This window comes from Coregonus lavaretus (genome assembly GCF_964263955.1).
Source record: "Coregonus lavaretus genome assembly, chromosome: 22".
Lineage (NCBI taxonomy): Eukaryota > Metazoa > Chordata > Actinopteri > Salmoniformes > Salmonidae > Coregonus > Coregonus lavaretus.
The window spans coordinates 35,467,149-35,488,955 of NC_140009.1; the positions used below are offsets into that span (position 1 = coordinate 35,467,149).

At 42.4% G+C, this 21,807-nt stretch overlaps 2 protein-coding genes across 2 annotated transcripts; one reads left to right on the forward strand and one right to left on the reverse strand.

Annotated features, from left to right (window-relative positions):
• Positions 1–570: 570 nt before the first annotated feature.
• On the reverse strand, positions 571–9,772 carry fam3a (FAM3 metabolism regulating signaling molecule A). The gene is made up of 10 exons (XM_084187828.1): positions 9,449–9,772; positions 9,123–9,177; positions 8,239–8,346; positions 7,951–7,974; positions 7,649–7,772; positions 6,968–7,026; positions 5,812–5,862; positions 5,470–5,554; positions 3,239–3,365; positions 571–2,577 (listed from the first exon to the last, which is right to left on the reverse strand). Exons 2-10 carry the CDS (start codon positions 9,133–9,135, stop codon positions 2,479–2,481), a joined length of 690 nt encoding a protein of 229 aa, XP_084043954.1. The 5' UTR covers positions 9,136–9,177; positions 9,449–9,772; the 3' UTR covers positions 571–2,478.
• A 1,726-nt stretch (positions 9,773–11,498) lies between these two features.
• Positions 11,499–21,686, forward strand: LOC311150385 (isocitrate dehydrogenase [NAD] subunit gamma, mitochondrial-like). Its single transcript, XM_084187827.1, has 12 exons — positions 11,499–11,871; positions 12,351–12,395; positions 13,428–13,525; positions 15,936–16,045; positions 16,234–16,294; positions 16,480–16,612; positions 16,782–16,915; positions 17,244–17,346; positions 17,570–17,716; positions 17,981–18,075; positions 19,818–19,878; positions 20,963–21,686. Exons 1-12 carry the CDS (start codon positions 11,791–11,793, stop codon positions 21,062–21,064), a joined length of 1,170 nt encoding a protein of 389 aa, XP_084043953.1. The 5' UTR covers positions 11,499–11,790; the 3' UTR covers positions 21,065–21,686.
• The last annotated feature ends 121 nt before the right edge of the window (positions 21,687–21,807 follow it).

Here is a 21,807-nt window from a genome sequence, read left to right on the forward strand (position 1 = left end):
ATCTAGGATCAGTTTTGCCCTACATAGACAAGGGAAACATTTACATCATTTACATTTTAGTCATTTAGCAGACGCTCTTATCCAGAGCGACTTACAGGAGCAATTAGGGTTAAGTGCCTTGCTCAAGGGCACATTTACGTCATTTAGCAGACGCTCTTATCCAGAGCGACTCACCAATTGGTGCGTTCACCCTATAGCCAGTGGGATAATCACTTTACCTACCTAGATCAGCACTCCTACTCTGCAAAGCTTGATATATATGACCTGATCTTATTTACGTTCAGTTTTCTGCTTCTTCAATCTTTCACATTGTCATTACATCAACCCATAAGACATTACAGTAATTGCCAAATACATACTTTAAATGCACTCATACTTCAAAGGACAGCCTATAAAATACACCCATCAAGGTAGTATTTCCAATTACTGACCCACACCTAACCTGCTCCCAGATCTGTTTGTGCTCTTGCCAACTCCATTGCTCATTGTCAAGCTAAGACAATCTGACAAGGATTTGGCATGATAGCACAAACAGATCTGGCACTCAGGCTAAACCACACAGCACACACAGAATATTGAGGTATTTTTAATATTTGTACAAAATAGTATAAGTCACAAATGAATAGTAAGAATTTGACAGTACACATGGTCTCATAGGACTTTCTCTATTTCTGGACCAAAACCTAAAACATTCTGCTATGCTTGTTTTCAGTGTATTATAAATGTGACAAATCATGTATATATTACTATCAAATTCAAAGAGAAGGAAACAATTGAGATAAATATCTAACTTTATCCACACAGATAGATTTGATCAGTCTTTGATGAAAATGCAAATAAAGTTACACAATATCCAAATAACAAAGTAAAGACAAGCCTGAGACACATGGAAAAGTGTTGTTACCTAACAGTACAATTTCAAAAGATAATGTTTATCTTAGGCACTAATGTCATCACGTGTGCAATTCATGAATATAGCCTACGAGGTGTAAAAATAAGTTTCTTTAGGATTCTAAACTAGTTCTATTCCACGTAAAATACACAAGATTACTCATAAATACACTGTATACATTTGCCAAACAAACAATGATTGCTGCACAGCAAGTTATCTATAAGAAAAGGTGGATTATTAGCACTTTAGCCTGGTAACAGATCTGTTTGTGCTCCTGGCAACTCCATTGCACTTGCCCTTTGTCAAGCCAAATGTTTGACATGACAAGGAGATGGCATTATAGAATTATAGCAGACCGCCACAACTTAATTGAAATCGCCAATTTTATATATTCAACCTTGGATACAAAATGTATATTAATGCATTTTAATCTTCATTTAGCACAAAACAAGATCTTAGAACCGCCAGCAATAACATATTGCTCATGATCTACTTACTATTACACCTAATTGTATTCTGTTCGTGATGTCCATTCAGATAGGCAGCGTTCTCTGGCCTCCTGTGCATTTGCCGAGTTTTACAGACATTACTTGTTTCATTTATTCATTTTTCTATCCACCATCTAATTATTGGATCATTTTTTAAAAACCTTTTCCACTTCTGTGCATTTGGTCATCAAACATTTGGTCTCTGAAATATCCCTTTCCTCTATTTGTGGTCACCTGTTCATTCTTTCAGCAACATTATTAGTCCTCAAATAATTAAATAAATGTCAAGTTCAAATGTCAAGTCCAAACGGTTGCTTCAACCATCAGTCAAGCTAGCCTATTGAGCTCCAGCATTGTCAGTGAGATTCCAATCAATCAATCGAGAGATGTCCTTTGCAGCACATTACTGGACCAAAAACTAGAAAGTGAGAAAAAGTATTGTAGGAGCCTGTAGTTCCATGATATTGTAACAGAGCATTATTCTTCCAACTTAACTGTAGTCTTACATTACCAATACCATACTGCCAAGTCTCATCAGGGACAGACTGGCCATAGGGCAGTTCTGGTAAATGCCAGATGGGTTGGTCCATCTTAAGCCCAGTGGGCCTGTCTAAATTGTTGTTTTTGCACAAAATGATCGTTATTTGGCTAATAATGGGGGGCCTTGGGTGGGATGATTTTTTTTTTGTCTGTGGTGTAAAATGCCAGGGCAGATTTCTGGTCCCAGTCCATTCCAAGTCTCGCTAATCAGAATGAACGTGAGGAAGCCTGGAAATCGAAGCTAGTCAAACTGTCATAGTCCATGCTTCTATCGTTTCTCCAGATATATATGTGCTGCTAACCTTAGAACCAGAGAGACCTTGGGTCGCAAAAGGTGCAAGTCCTTAGAAACGGTCTGCATTCCAACTCTCCACCCTTCTCCCAAAATGTGCACTTGTCTTGCACACTCCCCGTTATTAAAAGCATTGGATCGGTGTAGGGCCTAAGCATTGGCTGGAGGGAATTTCCATTTCCACCATTGTTAAATCCATGATGATGAGTGTGCACTCGTTAGGAGAAGAGTGGAGGAAGGGAGGGATGCATGTCCCTGCAGAGTGTTTAATTCTCTAAGGGGGCACGGAGGGGGATACAGCCGTCCATTTCGAGAGACTCAGGCCAGCCTTCATACTTGTTACTGCTCTTACTGTTCTTCATCCGCTAGGGGAGAGGGAGACGGGGAGAGGGAGACGGGGAGAGGGAGGGCATAAACATTAGGCTTTACAGCATAGGCTTTACAGCAGGGGTCGCGCAAAAGTTAAAAAACAAATGCACTGTAACTTAGGCTTTAAATCTGCCAAGTTCCCTCTGTATCATGGCAGTGTAGAATTGCAGGATATTAGCTTTAAAGTGGCAACAAAAACTCTGCCCCATGACAAAATGTGAAGAACTGCAGGAAATTAGCTTAAACTGCTAAATGTTCTCTCCGATGCCTTTTAAATTATCTATCCCCGGGCCCGAGACTTGGTTCGTCCAGCCATGTACTGCAGACGTCATAGTAAAACTCCTTGTAATCTACTTTTATCGTAAACAAGTTGTGTTCTGATTATGAGGGGGGTCCCTGATCAATTTGCAAACACAAAAAAAGGGTCCCCGGACCCAAAGGTTTGATAACCCCTGCTTTACAGAACAAACACAGTGACAGAGCCATATATATTAACTATGGACAAAGCAACAAGGAAGACAATGGTGAGTGTACAGGTGCTTCATCGCGTGTCAGAGGTCATGTCTCCTTATCTCACGCACACCCAATTAGAAGTATGCAGGATCACCGTTTGAGTTGTGCACTGTATAAATGTGGCTTACGGTAAAGGTAGTCTACCTGTTCGAATGGACTCTTGTTCTCGATTCCCTTGGCTCCTACAAACACCCAGCTGTCTCTGAAGGTGAGCTCCTTCACGGCTGTGCTACCCAGCTCCTCAAACAGACGACGCGCCTCGTCATTCAACCTGACAGACACAGCAGGTTACAGTCAAGTAGGCTATAATGTCCATGATATCCATTAAGAGCCAGTTTCCTGGACAAAGATTAAGCCTAGTCTTGGAAGCACTTTCAATGGAGATTCTCCATTAAGTATGCTTTTTAGTCGAGTAGTCGTCTTAATCTGTGTCCCTTAGTGTTTTGTTTTTCGTGACATGCAGAAATGCATTAAAAGTTGTCAGGATGCAAATGTACAGGAAATGTACATTTGTAGATGTAGTTGTACTTTAAAAGGTGGATTTCATTGTTAATCCGTTTTTGCTAAGCATTTTACTAGTTTTTGGTGACTGTAAAACAACTCATCCCTCCAGAATTGTGTGTGTGCCACAGGGCGTAATAACCACACAATGTTAAAAGCTTTGCATGGGACTGGAGCTCACTTAGCAGTGTCCAGGGGGGCAGAAACTACACTATAACAACTATCTGGGGGGGGGGGGGGGGGGAGAACTACATTATCAACAGTACAGTAACAGTTCTCAGACTGAAAATGGCTTCCATGTGTGTACAGTGCATTCGGAAAGTATTCAGACTCCTTGATTTTTTTTCAATATTTTGTTACGTTACGGCCTTATTCTAAAATGGATTAAATCGTTTTTTCCCCTCAATTTACACACAGTACCCCATAATGACAAAGCAAAAACACATTTTTATAAATGTTTGCAAATGTATTCAAATTTTTTTTTGGAAAACATCACATTTACATAAGTATTCAGACCCTTTACTCAGTACTTTGTTGAAGCACCTTTGGCAGCCTCTAGTCGTCTTGGGTATGATTCTACAAGCTTGGCACACCTGTATTTGGGGAGTTTCTCCCATTCTTCTCTGCAGATCCTCTCAAGCTCTTTTCGGGTCTCTCCAGAGATGTTCGATCATCGGGTTCAAGTCCGGGCTCTGGCTGGGCCACTCAAGGACATTCAGAGACTTGCCCCGAAGCCACTCCTGCGTTATCTTGGCTGTGTGCTTAGGGTCGTTGTCCTGTTGGAAGGTGAACATTTGCCCCAGTCTGAGGTCCTGAGCGCTCTGGAGCAGGTTTTCATCAAGGATCTCTGTACTTTGCTCCGTTCATCTTTCCCTCGATCCTGACTAGTCTCCCAGTCCCTGCCATTGAAAAACATCCCCACAGCATGATGCTGCCACCACCATGCTTCACCGTAGGGATAGTGGCAGGTTTACTCCAGACGTGACGTGGCATTCAGGCCAAATAGTTCAATCTAGGTTTCATCAGACCAGAGAAACTTGTTTCTCATGGTCTGAAAAGTCCTTGAGGTGCCTTTTGGCAAACTCCAAGCGGGCAGTCATGTGCCTTTTTACCGAGGAGTGGCTTCCGTCTGATTGATGGAGTGCTGCTGAGATGGTTGTCCTTCTGGAAGGTTCTTCAGAGGAACTCTGTCAGAGTGACCACTGGGTTCTTGGTCACCTCCCTGACCAAGGCCCTTCTCCCCCGATTGCTCAGTTTGGCCAGGCGGCCAGCTCTAGGAAGAGTACTGGTGGTTCCAAACTTCTTCCATTTAAGAATGATTGAGGCCACTGTGTTCTTGGGGACCTTCCATGATGCAGACATGTTTTGGTACCCTTCCCCAGATCTGTGCCTAGACACAATCCTGTCTTGGAGCTCTACGGACAATTCCGTCGACCTCATGGCTTGGTTTTTGCTCTGACATGCACTGTCAACTGTGGGACTTTATATAGACAGGTGTGTGCCTTTCCAAATCATGTCCAATCAATTGAATTTACCACAGGTGGACTCCAAGTTGTAGAAAAATCAAGGATGATCAATGGAAACAGGATGCACCTGAGGTAAATTTCAAGTCTCATAGCAAAGGGTCTAAATACTTATGTAAATAAGGTGTGTTATTTGTATTAAATTTGCAAACATTTCTAAACCTGTTTTCGCTTTGTCATTATGGGGTATTGTGTGTAGATTTATGAGGAAAACAATTAATTTAATCCATTTTAGAATAAGGCTGTAACGTAACAAAATGTGGAGAAGGGGTCTGAATACTTTCCAAATGCACTGTATGTGGGGTGGGGAGAGAGTGTGGAGGCAGGAGAGAGAACATTCTGGACTCTTACTTTGTGGCAGGATCATCAAAGGAAGCTACAAACACAAGTGTTCCCTCATGTAGGGGCCGGAGATACTTCAACAGGTCAGTTACATCTGAGAATGTAGGACAGAGACAATGTCTTAAAGGGGAACGGAAATGCACCTGGATTTATCAGAACAATATGGGTTGGTTTCCTGCACACAGATTGAGTCTAGTTCTGGATTTAACAGAATTTTCAATGGAGATTCTCTATTGACAGTTGCTTCTTAGTCCAGGACTAGACTTAATCTGTGTCCGGGAAACCGGCCCTATATGTACCCCTTATTTCACAGAACAGCACATTTAATATTAGCTAGTTTAATCCTCTCACCTCCTTCCCACATATCAAACGATTTAGTGTCCAAGAGATCTCCGGATACCCCTGAAGAGCAGAAACATGTAGTGGTGTAAGTAATTAGTACATACAGTGCATTCAGAAAGTATTCAGAAATGTTTGCCTATGTATTAAATACAAAAAGATACCTTATTTACATAAGTATTCAGACCCTTTGCTATGAGACTTTAAATTGAGCTCAGGTGCATTCTGTTTCCATTGATCATCCTTGAGATGTTTCTACAACTTGATTGAAGTCCACCTGTGGTAAACTCAATTGAATGGACATGATATGGAAAGGCACACACCTGTCTATATAAAGGTCCCACAGTTGACAGTGCATGTCAGAGCAAAAACCAAGCCATGAGGTCGAAGGAATTGTCCGTAGAGCTCCAAGACAGGATTGTGTCTAGGCACAGATCTGGGGAAGGGTACCAAAACATTTCTGCATCATGGAAGGTCCCCAAGAACACAGTGGCCTCCATCATTCTTAAATGGAAGAAGTTTGAAACCACCAAGACTCTTCCTAGAGCTGGCCTCCCAGCCAAACTGAGCAATCGGGGGATGTAACCAAGTACCCGATGGTCACTCTGACAGAGCTCCTCTGTGGAGATGGGAGAACCTTCCAGAAGGACACCCATCTCTGCAGCACTCCACCAATCAGGTCTTTATGGTAGAGTGGCCAGACGGAAGCCACTCCTCAGTAAAAAGCACATGACAGCCCGCTTGGAGTTTGCCAAAATGCACCTAAAGGACTCTCACACCATGAGAAACAAGATTCTCTGGTCTGATGAAACCAAGATTGATCTCTTTGGCCTGAATGCCAAGCATCATGTCTGGAGGAATACTGGCACCATCCCTACGGTTGAAACATGGTGGTGGCAGCATCATGCTGTGGGGATGTTTTTCATCGGCAGGGACTGGGAAACTGGTCAGAATTGAAGGAATGATGGATGGCGCTAAATACAGGGAATTTAATCAATTTTAGAATAAGGCTGTAAAATAACAAAATGTGGAAAAGGTCAAAGGGGTCTGAATACTTTCCGAATGCACTGTACATAACATTCAATCAAGCATCACTATTTGTGAATGAATTGGAAAATGTAACTTTATGAAGATTTGTAGGCGTTTGAGTGCGATTCTAATTTCTTACCATTTACTAAAGCAATGTTTAGTCCTCTGCCAACATTGTTCTTGACACTGCTCACAAGGCTGAGGGGGAGAAATAGGAGAGGTTGGGAGGCGAGAAGGGTACAAGAGCACAATTATTTTGTCTGGAGGGGATAACATACTGTTCAGGGGTCGGTTTTCCCAAAAGCTTTGTAGCACTAAGACCATCCTAAGCCCACTGTAGGCAATAGACGAAAGATGAGCTACTAAGCTTTCAGGAAACTGAAGGAGCCACAAACAGAATGAAAGGCATACCGAAGGGATGATGCCACAGACAAAACCACCAGATTGATGAAGGACTAGCCTGGTCCCAGATCTGTTTGTGTTGTCTTGCCAACTCCTATGGTCATTGATCATAGGAGTTGGCAAGACTGCACAAACAGATCTGGGACAAGGCTAGAAGGACAGCAATACAGACAGAAATAAAATGCCATTTATGAGTATTATTATTATTAAATACTTGCATTCAGCTCTTCAGGCAAACTTTAAGGCCTGGTTAAAATAAGAGTATGGCAGAGAGAGTGATGGGAGAAATAACAAGAACAGAAGTAGAGGGAGAGAGTGAAAGATGGAGAGGGTTAGATGGATGGAGAGAGAGTTGGATGGATGGATGGAGTGAGTGAGAGAAAGAGTTGGCGAGAGTTTGAGTGATGACAATTCTCACATCTTATCCTCCAGGCAGATTTTGGGCCCAATGACGTTGGCGGCTCCAGAGACAAGACGGAAGGCCAGATGTTTCTGAGGACATGGAGCCGACAGACCACACTTGTACCTGCGTGGTTTGGGCTCTGGAAGAGGACAAGAGAGGACACAAACTAGCACAATAGACCCAGGCCGGGAATGTGGTGCTCAACTAAGGGACATAAATTAGCACTGTCCCACTGACATTGAAATGGTGAAGTTCCAAAAGACAAAGCTTCAAACTAAGTGATTGCCACTAAATAATGGTCTTAACTTGACACGTACCAACTGTTGGCTCCTCATTTGTCCCTGTAGAAAAAATTAACAAGAGGGAATGAAACAATCAATCAACTGAATCATAGTTTGAATCAGCAATGTTGTCAATTCTTATAACTGTTTGATATAAGTTAAGTTTAGTTTAATCTTATTTCAGCACATAGAACCAAATCTCACATGCACACTGCTGGCCAACTATGTTTTGTCAAGACTGGGTTGAATCTAAAACATGTACAGTATACTACATACATACATACATACATACATACAGAGAACAGCAGTGGGGTTGTCGCTTACCACTGAAGAAGTGTTTGACCAATGAGCTACTGTCCCCTCCAAGTATGGAGCTGGCTAACACCCAGGTGAGGCCCACCAATAGCAGCACAGCCACAGCTCGCAGTGGCCCTGGCACAAACACAAACCATTCCATTAGTATGATCAGCAACAGTACATTACATTCATTAGATAACAGACAGATGGGCACACCCACATGACACAAACAGTTTTGGCAAACATATACAGTGCTATGAAAAAGTATTTGCCCCCTTTCTAATTTTCTCTACTTTTGCATATTTGTGATACTGAATTATCAGATCTTCAACCAAAACCTAATATTAGATAAAGGGAACAAAAGTGAACAAATAACACAACAATTACATATTTATTTCATAAACAAAGTTATGCAACACCCAATTCCCCTATGTGAAAAAGTAATTGCCCCATTACACTCAATAACTGGTTGTGCCACCTTTAGCTGCAATGACTCCAACCAAATGCTTAATGTAGTTGTTGATCAGTCTCTCACGTCGCTGTGGAGGTTTTTTGGCCCACTCTTCCATGCAGAACTACTTTAACTCAGTGACGTGTGGGATTTGAAGCATGAGCTGCTCGTTTCAAGTCCTGCCACAACATCTCAATTGGGATTAGGTCTGGACTTTGACTAGGCCATTCCAAAACTTCCAATTTGTTGCTTTTTAGCTATTTTCATGTAGACTTGATTGTGTGTTTTGGATCATTGTGAAATAAATGTGTAATTGTTGTGTTATTTGTTCACTTATGTTCCCTTTATCTAATATTAGGTTTTGGTTGAAGATCTGATAACATTCAGTATCACACATATGCAAAAGTAGAGTAAATTAGAAAGGGGGCAAATACTTTTTCATAGCACTGTAAATTCCTACCTGCCAATCTCATTATCGATTTCCTTCAGAAGCAAGGGCAGATTGGCAAGTAGTCCTAGGGATAGAAAAACAAAACAATGAGACAGAAAATACTAATAGTAACGTCAGTAAGCATATGAGCTTTTCACTGGAGAACAATGACGTTTGAAATCTTAATGATACATTTTTATAAAATTACAGTAATCTCTATCAACGATAAACTGTAGTAACAGTGGCAAACATCAAAAAAGTAAAGAAAAGGCGCCCACTGCAAAGAGGCAACACCCACCCACCGTACAATATATTTAAACTTAAAACATTCATTAGTATATCGATGTCCTACTTACTGTCTAGAAGAGGATTAATAATAGCTTGTCCCAGTTGGTTAACAACCAGCTATTGTCACCTGGGACTTTTATTTATTCCAAGGAAACCTCAAGACTTTCCCCTCGTGAAAATGCACCTTTGCTGGGAAGCCAAACTTCGAAACAAAAAAGTAAGCCAATGAAATATGATTTGGACGACTTAGTTGACCATCTGTAAGATTTGATTCGTTGCAGTTTTGACAAGCACGCAGGATTGATGTTTATTTCATCAAGCTTGTGCTTTTCCGGATTCGTTTTGAGCCTTTCATTTTTCGGTGACGTTGGTCTCGAATATGCTTCTTCTTCTTCTTCGATGAGGTTTAACCAAGGTTTGCATCCAATTTGTTGCATCACCGCCATCTACTAGACTGGAGTACAACTCCCTTATATTTTGCTTGAAAAATAAAATAAAGAAATACCCCACCATCTAACACTACACTCACAAATTCTAAAATATTATTAATAATTAACACCACCCTACTCCACTATTTAAATATATTCATTCCTACCTCATGCCCTCAACCTGAAATGATGGGACATCACCACTTAACATTCCCTGTAACTCTTCTGATGTCAAGTCTCGCACACCCAAATACCTATCTTCAGCTGCCACCACAACCTCAATTTTCTTCGACTTACGTTCCATCCCTGCAGTACAATGAATAACCATTGCTATAAATGCTAAAAATCCAATCTTACTGAAACATATATCACTTGTTGGCCTATCCCTCTGTACTGGTACATATCTACTACTCTCACCACTCTTCCCTCTTGACCGATCTTCCTCTACTTTCTTCACTGCCTCAGCATATGACAACTTCTTCACTACTCTTACCCTGGATACCTCAACCTCCCTCTCTCGCACGGGACATTTCTGATCCCCACCCCATGGGCAACCCTACAATTAGCACATACCACCACTTTCTCCAATGCTACACATTCCTTTGTCTCATGCCCTTCTGCACACCTTGGAACCTCCCTCCTACACACTGCTGCCACATGCCCATAAGTTTGACACCTGTAACGTCGTAATGTATTCGGTACATAAGCTTGTACATCACTTTGTCAGGCAAAGACTCAACTTCAAAACTCAAAAGAACAGACATTGACTTCTGTTTCCCCACTCTCGCCACCCTGTTTGCGTCGCACCAAACGACGAGCATCACAAACACCGGGAATCTTACATTTACATTTTACATTTTAGTCATTTAGCAGACGCTCTTATCCAGAGCGACTTACAGTTAGTGAGTGCATACATTTTCATACTACAAATGTTTTTACGGTTTTCCATAAAGAATCAATAATGTTGAACATAAATAAGCACAGAGCTCAACAGACCAATCATTCTGGATCCATGATTGACATAAAATAAACCATTATCAAGTCAGTGCTTTTCATTTTGAGAAATATTGGCTGAAATAACAGAAAAAGCCCTTTAGTATACAATTTCAAACCAACCTCCACAATGCATTGTGGATGACCACTGATCTACAGTATGTCTAAGTCCCCCTTCAGTTGGTCAACTTTTACATTTACTGCTACGCCAGTAATCACTCCTTTCACTGGCGCCCTTTTCTTGAGAGCGAAACAATTCTTTCCCCCATTTGTTTAACTCTGAGCGCCTTCTCCCTCTGACCAACATAAACACAAACAATTATCACTAGACCACTTCTGGTTACCCTCACCGATTCCACTATACCCATCTCGAGTATGCGCAACATGGGCTCACATCATTCGCGCATGAATTTTTCTACGCTTCATAAAAACATGTTGACGATATGATGGGATATTATCATTCAAATGCATTACATAAACTAATACGAAGCGAGAATGGATTTGAAAAACTCAGCCTAAACCGGTCTGAAAACGGACTTTAGAAGAGCACTAGCTCTAATGTAAATTCTGGCAACATTGGTCGAGTTCGTTTTGCATGGAACAGTGCCCCGGGTGGGCAAAATTTTGTCAGTTTAGACCATTCCGTCACAGTTTCTAAACCCAGAGATGCAATATCGCAAGACTTCCGGGAATGCTTGCGGAACAGAACAAGCTGAACAGGCCGGGGTTTTGCGTTTTCAGAAGTCAATGAGAGAAGTAAAAAATTATTATTTAGTTGTTAATTTTCTCAAAATCTAAATGCACAACCTAGATTCGAGCCAACGTCTTAAGTAGTTTAACATGTTATTACTCCAACCTCGTGAAAGTGACAGACTGACACGTTTTAATTTTTGTCAAAAACAACATGCGAAACGAACTCAGCCAATCTTCTCTCTGCTGTGTGGGCACGAGCAAATGCGCGTGCATGCTATCAATCAGATTGCATCAAGATGGCCGCTTCCAGTGCAGCGCTCTCAATGTCCAAAATCATCAAACCCATTTGGTGTGGACGGTTGTCAACGACGGCAAAAGTAAGATCGTTTTTATGATTCACAGTTATGATGATAATGGAACTACATAAAACTAGGCTTGAAATCAATAGTGTTTCTAGACTAGAACACAAGGTCATATCTGGTTAGCTAGCTAGCTAGCTTCCTGGGGTGCAGTCATTACTCCAAACAGTTGCAAAACAACAGAATGTAGCGTTTCTATTGGACAGATTCAGTAGGTCCTGCCCTCTTTGCTGAACCTGTTCAATAGAAACGCTAGTTTTCGTTGCAAAACGTTTGGAGTAATGATTACACCCCTGGTTAACATAAGCAGGAAGGGCATGTTAGTGTCCACAACTCTCTTCCACTGCTATCTCCTCATACATTCATACTGTACTGTTGAATGTGTATCACTGTTGGATGACAACAGGCTACTAGAAAGCCTCACAGGTCGTCAATGACCACATAATCCACAAATTGAGTTAGGTAACGCCCGGTTCTTTCCTGTTCTGTTTCCTCAGGTTTTTGGAGCCACAGTGAGCAGTCGCAGAGAGAAGTCAACAGTAGTGAGTGCCCATCTAAGAATCGGTATCAAATAGACTATCTGTGGTGTTATGAGTAGGCCTAGACCTTGTGAATGCTGTCTGGCAGAGTGTACAGAGCTAGGCCTCTTATAGCCAAGTTTAACTCAACTCCACAATGTACATCACATCAATGGAGTTGAGCGGAGACCACTGTTGACGTACTGAACCTCTGACTTCGAATAGCTGTCAGTCGATACTTGTAAAAATGTACATTCTTAAACCCTTACCGTGTACCTATCTTGTCTTTCTTTGTTTGCTGAAATCCATACTTTTTAATAAAACTTTCCTCAAACGCAACCACTAACTGTTTCCTCGTATCGACTGACAGCGACTCGATGTAGTCGTCGCATTTCAGCTAGGCCACTTGACATTTTAGCTACATGAGTTGCCTCGTACACTTGAGTGTCAGAAATCATAAGGGTTGCTGTCAACTATGTCTATTTTAAGCATCATACTAACAATGTAGTGTAAGTTGTGTGATGTTGCTAGCCTACACAGGTATTTTACTATGACCAGAACGAGCTTCACACTGGCACTCTGTCAGACTCAAACGTTTCTGAGGGACATTCAGACGGAACTCTAGATACTTCTGCTTGGTATTGATTATTTTGGGGTTGATTTGGTGTGACAAAGCTAACTCTGCTAACTAACTCAATTGTCAGCCTCAGGCTGAGCATTTTTAACCTGATGAAGCCCCTTTTCAAATTATTTGGACCACATTGGGGAGAGGGAATCAGGGATGAGCTACCAATCTAAGGGGGGAAGGGCAACTGTTGGATTTCAGGTGCTTTGCTAATCTCTCACTGTATTGTTCCGCTTTTCCGGCCGGGTTTCTACAACTAACAGGGACAAATCATTGTAAGTACCACGTTACATCCCATCATATCATGTTACAGGCCTCCACATACCCACGTTACACATAACACACCTTATTCATACAATTGCCACACAACCACAGCATGGTAATAACTCTGACAGAACAATACACAAAGATGACAAATGTATACATTTCAGCCCCCTCCTGCGAAGTATGGTGGCAGACACACTGTAACTCTGATACCTGGAGATGGTATTGGACCAGAACTTCTCAATCACGTCAGGGAGCTCTTCAGGTCAGTCAAATGTGTATTATAACAGTCTATAACATGTTTATTAGCTGTTATTCACAGTTTATAAACGACTTATAAACACATAGCCACATATGTCCCTGGGAGCTCTTAACATCTGTTAAAGGAACAATCCACTCTAAAACAATCTTTTGGTATTTGTTTCATTTGTCCACTGTTACAGTTCCACAATGTTTTTCTTGTCAGCAATAACGTGTTTAAAATATTTAACTTTCAAAACACTCTGTCACATCATCATGATGATGCGTTTTGATCATCATGATGTGGCAAGTGACAATTTTCATTTAGAAAGGTATATATCATGAGTGGATTACCAAAATATCGTTTTTGAGTGGATTATTCCTTTTAAGTTTATTATAACTGATTATAACATTCATGACTTATAAACACCTGTACCAGTTAAACAGTTTGTATTAAATATATATTGGATTAAAGCGGTAGGGAGTGGCTACCAAGTTCCTAAAATGTTATTCACAGCTTATGAACTGCTTATAAACACATCGACATATGTCTCACATACACTACCGGTCAAATGTTTTAGAACACCTACTCATTCAAGGGTTTTTCTTAATTTTTACTATTTTCTACATTGTAGAATAATAGTGAAGACATCAAAACTATGAAATAACACATATGGAATCATGTAGTAGCCAAAAAAGTGTTAAACAAATCAAAATATATTTTATATTTGAGATTCTTCAAATAGCCACCCTTTGCCTTGATGACAGCTTTGCACACTCTTGGCATTCTCTCAACCAGCTTCATGAGGTAGTCACCTGGAATGCATTTCAATTAACAGGTGTGCCTTTTCAAAAGTTAATTTATTTGGTAAAAGACCAAGTCCATATTATGTCAAGAACAGCTCAAATAAGCGAAGAGAAAATGACAGTCCATCATTACTTTAAGACATGAAGGTCAGTCAATACGGAACATTTCAAGAACTTTGAACGTTGCAAGTGCAGTTGCAAAAACCATCAAGCGCTATGATGAAACTGGCTCTCATTAGGACCACCACAGGAATGGAAGACCCAGAGTTACCTCTGCTGCAGAGGATAAGTTCATTAGTTACCAGCCTCAGAAATTGCAGCCCAAATAAATGCTTCACAGAGTTCAAGTAACAGACACATCTCAACATCAACTGTTCAGAGGAGACTGTGTGAATCAGGCCTTCATGGTCGAATTGCTGCAAAGAAACCACTACTAAAGGACACCAATAAGAAGAAGAGACTTGCTTGGGCCAAGAAACATGAGCAATGGACATTAGACCGGTGGAAATTTGTCCTTTGGTCTTTGTGAGATGTGGTGTGGGTGAACGGATGATCTCCGCATGTGTATTTCCCACCGTAAAGCATGGAGGAGGAGGTGTTATGGTGTGGGGTGCTTTGCTGGTGGCACTGTCTGTGATTTATTTATAATTCAAGGCACATTTAACCAGCATGGCTATCACAGCATTCTGCAGCGTTACGCCATCCCATCTGGTTTGGGCTTAGTGGGACTATCATTTGTTTTTCAACAGGACAATGACCCAACACACCTCAAGGCTGTGTAAGGGCTATTTGACCAAGAAGGAGAGTGATGGAGTGCTGCATCAGATGACCTGGCCTCCACAATCCCCCGACCTCAACCAAATTGAGATGGTTTGGGATGAGTCGGACCGCAGAGTGAAGGAAAAGCAGCCAACAAGTGCTCAGCGTATGTGGGAACTCCTTCAAGACTGTTGGAAAAGCATTCCAGGTGAAGCTGGCTGAGAGAATTTTTTTAATTTTTATTTATTTAAATTGTTGTCCTTTAGCAGACGCTCTTATCCAGAGCGACTTACAGTTAGTGAGTGCATACATTCTTTTATTTTAATTTTTCATACTGGCCCCCCGTGGGAATCGAATCCACAACCCTGGCGTTGCAAACGCCATGCTCTACCAACTGAGCTACATCCCTGCCGGCCATTCCCTCCCCTACCCTGGACGACGCTGGGCCAATTGTGCGCCGCCCCATGGGTCTCCCGGTCGCGGCCGGCTACGACAGAGCCTGGATTCGGACCAGGATCTCTAGTGGCACAGCTAGCACTGCGATGCAGTGCCTTAGACCACTGCGCCACTCGGGAGAGAATGCCAAGAGTGTGCAAAGCTGTCATCAAGGCAAAGGGTGGCTATTTGAAGAATCTCAAATCTCAAATATATTTTTATTTGTTTAACACTTTTTTGGTTACTACATGAGTCCATATGTGTTATTTCATAGTTTTGATGTCATCACTATTATTCTACAATGTAGAAAATAATAAAAAAAATAAAGAAAAACCCTTGAATGAGTAGGTGTTCTAAAACGTTTGACCGGTAGTGTACATAGTGGTACAACCAATGAGTTGTGGTAGAATGACTGAGTCAGTTTTGTTCTATAGGTTCAGCTGTGTGCCTGTGGACTTTGAGGTAGTGAACGTCTGCTCAGCTACTGAGGATGACATCAATAATGCCATTACTGCCATCCGCCGTAATGGAGTGGCCCTCAAAGGTAGGAGAAACACTAGTGCTCATAGCACCATGCTCTTGTACTCGCATAGTAGGCAGGTTCCAGCTATAGGACCATTTATCCGTAACTGCAAATGTGTCACTCACTGCAACATATGATAAATTGTGTGTCTGTATTCTATAGAATGCCTATAACACTGTCACCATGTTTATGCATTTGTTTGTTTGTAGGTAACATTGAAACCCTCCACACCCTGCCTGCTTCCCACAAGTCCAGAAACAACCTCCTCCGGTAAGTACAGGTTTCAATCCAACGTTTTATTTTAAAAAGACATCTTCCTCGAGTGCTCCGCTTACGGGGTGCCTTTCTCTATCCCAAACGGTCCTCTCTATCCCAAACGGTCCTCTATTGCTCTGCGGCTCTCTCTGTCCAGCCTGTCAGCTTACACTGTCTCCACTCATCTCACTGCCCCCCAGTACCACTTTGGACCTGTATGCCAACGTCATGCACTGTAAGTCCCTCCCTGGAGTCCAGACTCGCCACAACAACATTGACATCATGATCATCAGGGAGAACACTGAGGGAGAGTACAGCAGTCTGGAGCATGAGGTTAGATGCACACAGATGCACAGACACACACGCAGACACGTACGCACACGCACAGACAGACACACACACACTTTTTCTCCTCTCAACTTATCCCTTTCTTTTTTCGTTCACACTCTTTGCTTGATATAACCTGCATTAACATCCCTCTCTCCTTCCCTTCCTCCTGTAGAGTGTATCAGGGGTGGTGGAGTGTCTAAAGATCATCACCCGGACTAACTCCCTGAGAATCGCTGAGTATGCCTTTAAATTGGCCCGGGAGAAAGGTCGCAAGAGGGTCACTGCCGTCCACAAGGCCAACATCATGTAAGTCAAGTCAGCCGAGGTGTAGATGTGTATTCCACCAGTTGTCTGTTCTAATGACTCACACTCTGAGCACTTTGGGGCTGCGGTCCAATTGTGTACCCTTCTCCCCGAAGTGTGCACTCGTTCGCTCCACCTCATAAATTTAAAAGGGACAGAGTTGTGTAAGAAATATGGTGGTAACTGTACCCGCCCCCTAGCCCATGTGTACACTATTCCAATGCTTTGAAAAGAACGAGGTGGAGTGAACAAGTCAAGTGGACACTTCAAGAAGAAGGGTAGAGTGTCAGAATGCAACCAAGGGGTTGAACGTCCCTTCTCCCCTTCACAGGAAGCTGGGAGATGGTCTGTTTCTGCAGTGCTGTAGAGAGGTGGCTGCTGGGTACCCTGACATTGCCTTTGACGCCATGATAGTCGACAACACCACCATGCAGGTATGAACATCAATGCTATCTTTATTATACAGGCACACCAGAAAGTTTTTACCTGGTCCCAGATCTGTTTGTGCTGTCCCGCCAACTCATATGGCCGTTGATATTGCCATGAATTGGCACTTGGCAAGATGGTACAAACAGATCTGGGACCAGGCTAAGAAAGTTTTGTCCATGTTACTCATGCTTATTAGTGTTGTTTACCCATTCCCCTCTTGTTCCCTAGCTGGTGTCCAAGCCCCAGCAGTTTGATGTGATGGTGATGCCCAACCTGTATGGTAACGTGGTCAGCAACGTGTGTGCCGGCCTGGTGGGAGGGCCTGGGCTGGTGCCGGGGGCTAACTACGGCCGCGACTATGCTGTCTTCGAAACGGTCAGTCCAATGGGCACCTGTAATGTCTGCAACTTTGAAAATGTAATATGATGCTCCTACAGTGGTTTGAGACGCACCTACAACATACAATGTTTAGCTCCCATTGGGATCTTAGTCCAATTTAAATAGGGCTTAGCATTTGTAAATTGAGGAGTGAATGCTGGACTTAAACAGTGGTCAGTTGACGTGGCCAGGTATATCAATGATCTCTCGATATGTTCGCTCTCTGTCTCTCTCTGTGTCTTTTCTCTATGTAACTCTCAGGCCACCAGAAACACAGGGAAGAGTATTGCTGACAGGAACATTGCTAACCCCACTGCCATGCTACTGGCCAGCTGCATGATGCTGGACCACCTCAAGTAAGTTCACCTTGCATCGTCTAATGAAGGGGCTGTTTCTAAACCATGACAATGTGTACAGTGAAGGAAAAAAGTATTTGATCCCCTGCTGATTTTGTACGTTTGCCCACTGACAAAGAAATGATCAGTCTATAATTTTAATGGTAGGTTTATTTGAACAGTGAGAGACAGAATAACAACAAAATAATCCAGAAAAACGCATGTCAAAAATGTTATAAATTGATTTGCATTTTAATGAGGGAAATATGTATTTGACCCCCTCTCAATCAAAAAGATTTCTGGCTCCCAGGTGTCTTTTATACAGGTAACGAGCTGAGATTAGGAGCACACGCTTAAAGGGAGTGCTCCTAATCTCAGCTTGTTACCTGTATAAAAGACACCTGTCCACAGAAGCAATCAATCAGATTCCAAACGCTCCACCATGGCCAAGACAAAAGAGCTCTCCAAAGATGTCAGGGACAAGATTGTAGACCTACACAAGGCTGGAATGGGCTACAAGACCATCGCCAAGCAGCTTGGTGAGAAGGTGACAACAGTTTGTGCGATTATTCTCAAATGGAAGAAACACAAAAGACTGTCAATCTCCCTCGGCCTGGGGCTCCATGCAAGATCTCACCTCGTGGAGTTGCAATGATCATGAGAACGGTGAGGAATCAGCCCAGAACTACACAGGAGGATCTTGTCAATGATCTCAAGGCAGCTGGGACCATAGTCACCAAGAAAACAATTGGTAACACACTATGCCGTGAAGGACTGAAATCCTGCAGCGCCCGCAAGGTCCCCCTGCTCAAGAAAGCACATATACAGGGCTGTCTGAAGTTTGCCAATGAACATCTGAATGATTCAGAGGAGACCTGGGTGAAAGTGTTGTGGTCAGATGAGACCAAAATCGAGCTCTTTGGCATCAACGCAACTCGCCATGTTTGGAGGAGGAGGAATGCTGCCTATGACCCCAAGAACACTATCTCCACCGTCAAACATGGAGGTGGAAACATTATGCTTTGGGGGTGTTTTTCTGCTAAGGGGACAGGACAACTTCACCGCATCAAAGGGACGATGGACGGGGCCATGTACCGTCAAATCTTGGGTGAGAACCTCCTTCCCTCAGCCAGGGCATTGAAAATGGGTCGTGGATGGATATTCCAGCATGACAATGACCCAAAACACACGGCCAAGGCAACAAAGGAGTGGCTCAAGAAGAAGCACATTAAGGTCCTGGAGTGGCCTAGCCAGTCTCCAGACCTTAATCCCATAGAAAATCTGTGGAGGGAGCTGAAGGTTCGAGTTGCCAAACGTCAGCCTCGAAACCTTAATGACTTGGAGAAGATCTGCAAAGAGGAGTGGGACAAAATCCCTCCTAAGATGTGTGTAAACCTGGTGGCCAACTACAAGAAACGTCTGACCTCTGTGATTGCCAACAAGGGTTTTGCCACCAAGTACTAAGTCATGTTTTGCAGAGGGGTCAAATACTTATTTCCCTCATTAAAATGCAAATCAATTTATAACATTTTTGACATGCGTTTTTCTGGATTTCTTTGTTGTTATTCTGTCTCTCACTGTTCAAATAAACCTACCATTAAAATTATAGACTGATCATGTCTTTGTCAGTGGGCAAACGTACAAAATCAGCAGGGGATCAAATACTTTTTTCCCTCACTGTATGTATTATCTGCGCTGCAGTCGACTTGTTGAACAGAACAGATGACGTGAAAGTCAATTCATTGTATTTCTGTGTGTCTCAGGCTCCATGATTATGCCACTATGATCAGGAATGCAGTCCTGACGACCATGAACGAGACTCAGGTAAGTCAAGTTCTCTCACCTCATTGTACAATACACTCACCAGGGGTGTATTCACTAAGAAACCCAACAGAACCAAACGGAAGCAAAGGAAAGCAAGCAAGCAAACGGAATGAAACGGGGAGGGACCTAACTGAATTTGTCATTGCAAAACGTTTTCTGTTTGGAGTAAACGGTTTGTGTTGCAAACGTTTTGCAACTGTTTGCTACGATCTAATTAATACACCTCTGCTCAATACTCTCACCTCACTGCACACCTATCACGCTACTCAATACTCTCACCTGACTTAACACGTCACTGCTCTGTATATACACACACCTTACTGCCGACTTACCTCCTGAGGGTCTGGCCAGTTATCAACGGAGCGCATGCAAATAAAGAGCTATTCACATTTATTCTATTTTTTGAAAGTATTTTAATTGTCTGCTATTATAGCTAGAAATGTATCAAATTCCTCCTTGACACTCTGGGCCAGGGGTAGGCAACTAGATTCAGCCGCGGTCCGTTAATTGTCGGAGCGGATGGTCAGGGGGCCAGAACATAATTATAATTATTTGTACACTGCAAATTGACCACAGCAAAATAAAAATCACTCACTTGGCCTGGCACAGGTTTGGCAACAGGCTGCCCGTGGGCCAAAACCGTCCCGCGGGCAGCCTGTTGCCGACCCCTGCTCTAGGCCAACCTGTCCAACCTGTAATCTAATGTATGCTGCTCTATTGAGCCTCTTCGTCTTCATAATTTTTTGCCATTGTAACCACTGATTTATTATCAGTATAGAATCCCTCTGAGGAGGGTGTGATTTGATAGTACTTCTGGGGCCTGTACAGGGGAGAGCAATGTTACAGAATTTTCAGAAATAAATGTATTGTGTAGAATAGATATGATTGTCTGTCACAGAGAATATGGAATGGTGTTCGCTTTATTTGCTATATGTATATTGTTTCTTTGAGTAGAATGTGATTTGTGACATGTTATATTTCTGTTATCCTGCAGTTGCACACAGCTGAGGGGATATAATGGCAATGTTGACAGTTGTCTTACATAGCATCTGCCTATTATAATAATAATATTATTCTCCTGCAGTTGCACACAGCTGACATCGGGGGGCAGGGCACCACCTCTGAGGTGGTCCAGGCTATCATGAGGAACATCCAGAGCAAGGGGCCTCTCACCAGCGAGCTCTGAACACACATACACACACACACACACACACACATTGTGGATGTGTCTCGTATGTTTAAAATGGCTGTAATGTACTGTATGTGTGTGCTGAGTAAGTGGGGGTGTGTTTGTGCATGTTTGTTTCTATAGTGATGCTCCTCTGTGTTGTTGACGTGTGAGAGCGGTTCAGTCCTGTCTTTAAACACACACACACACACACACATACCTTTCAGACTAGCAGTGTATTCATCAGTTATCTTCTCCTTTGCACACTTTTCATTCATGTCTATAATAGCATGCTGTAGTGAAGAAGTAAAAGCAAGGATCTATCTCTTAGGTTTAACCCCAGGACATGATAGCTACTCTCTGCTAGGTGTATCCTACAACCCAGTACATGATAGCTAGATTGCAACACCTTCAGCTCCACCTGGAGAAATTGGCTTTGTTTGATTGTATTTAAGCAACTGTTCTTAGGTACATTTGTCACTCATCTATATACTGTCTCTTATTAACGTACAGTGGTTGAAATCTAGAGGGAACAAAGCACGTTTACCTGCTAAATCAAATGGGTTTGTTTTGGTTTCATATACTGTGGCTGTATGTATGAAATTAATATTATCGATTAAAATAAGGTTATCTAAGCCTACTTTTGTTGGGTAATACTTTGTTTTCAGGATCCAACACATTTCTTGGTCAATTTCAGTGCAATACAAGCTGCAACGAGGGAACAGTATTGGCTTCAGAGCAGGCAACTTTAAGGGTTGCAT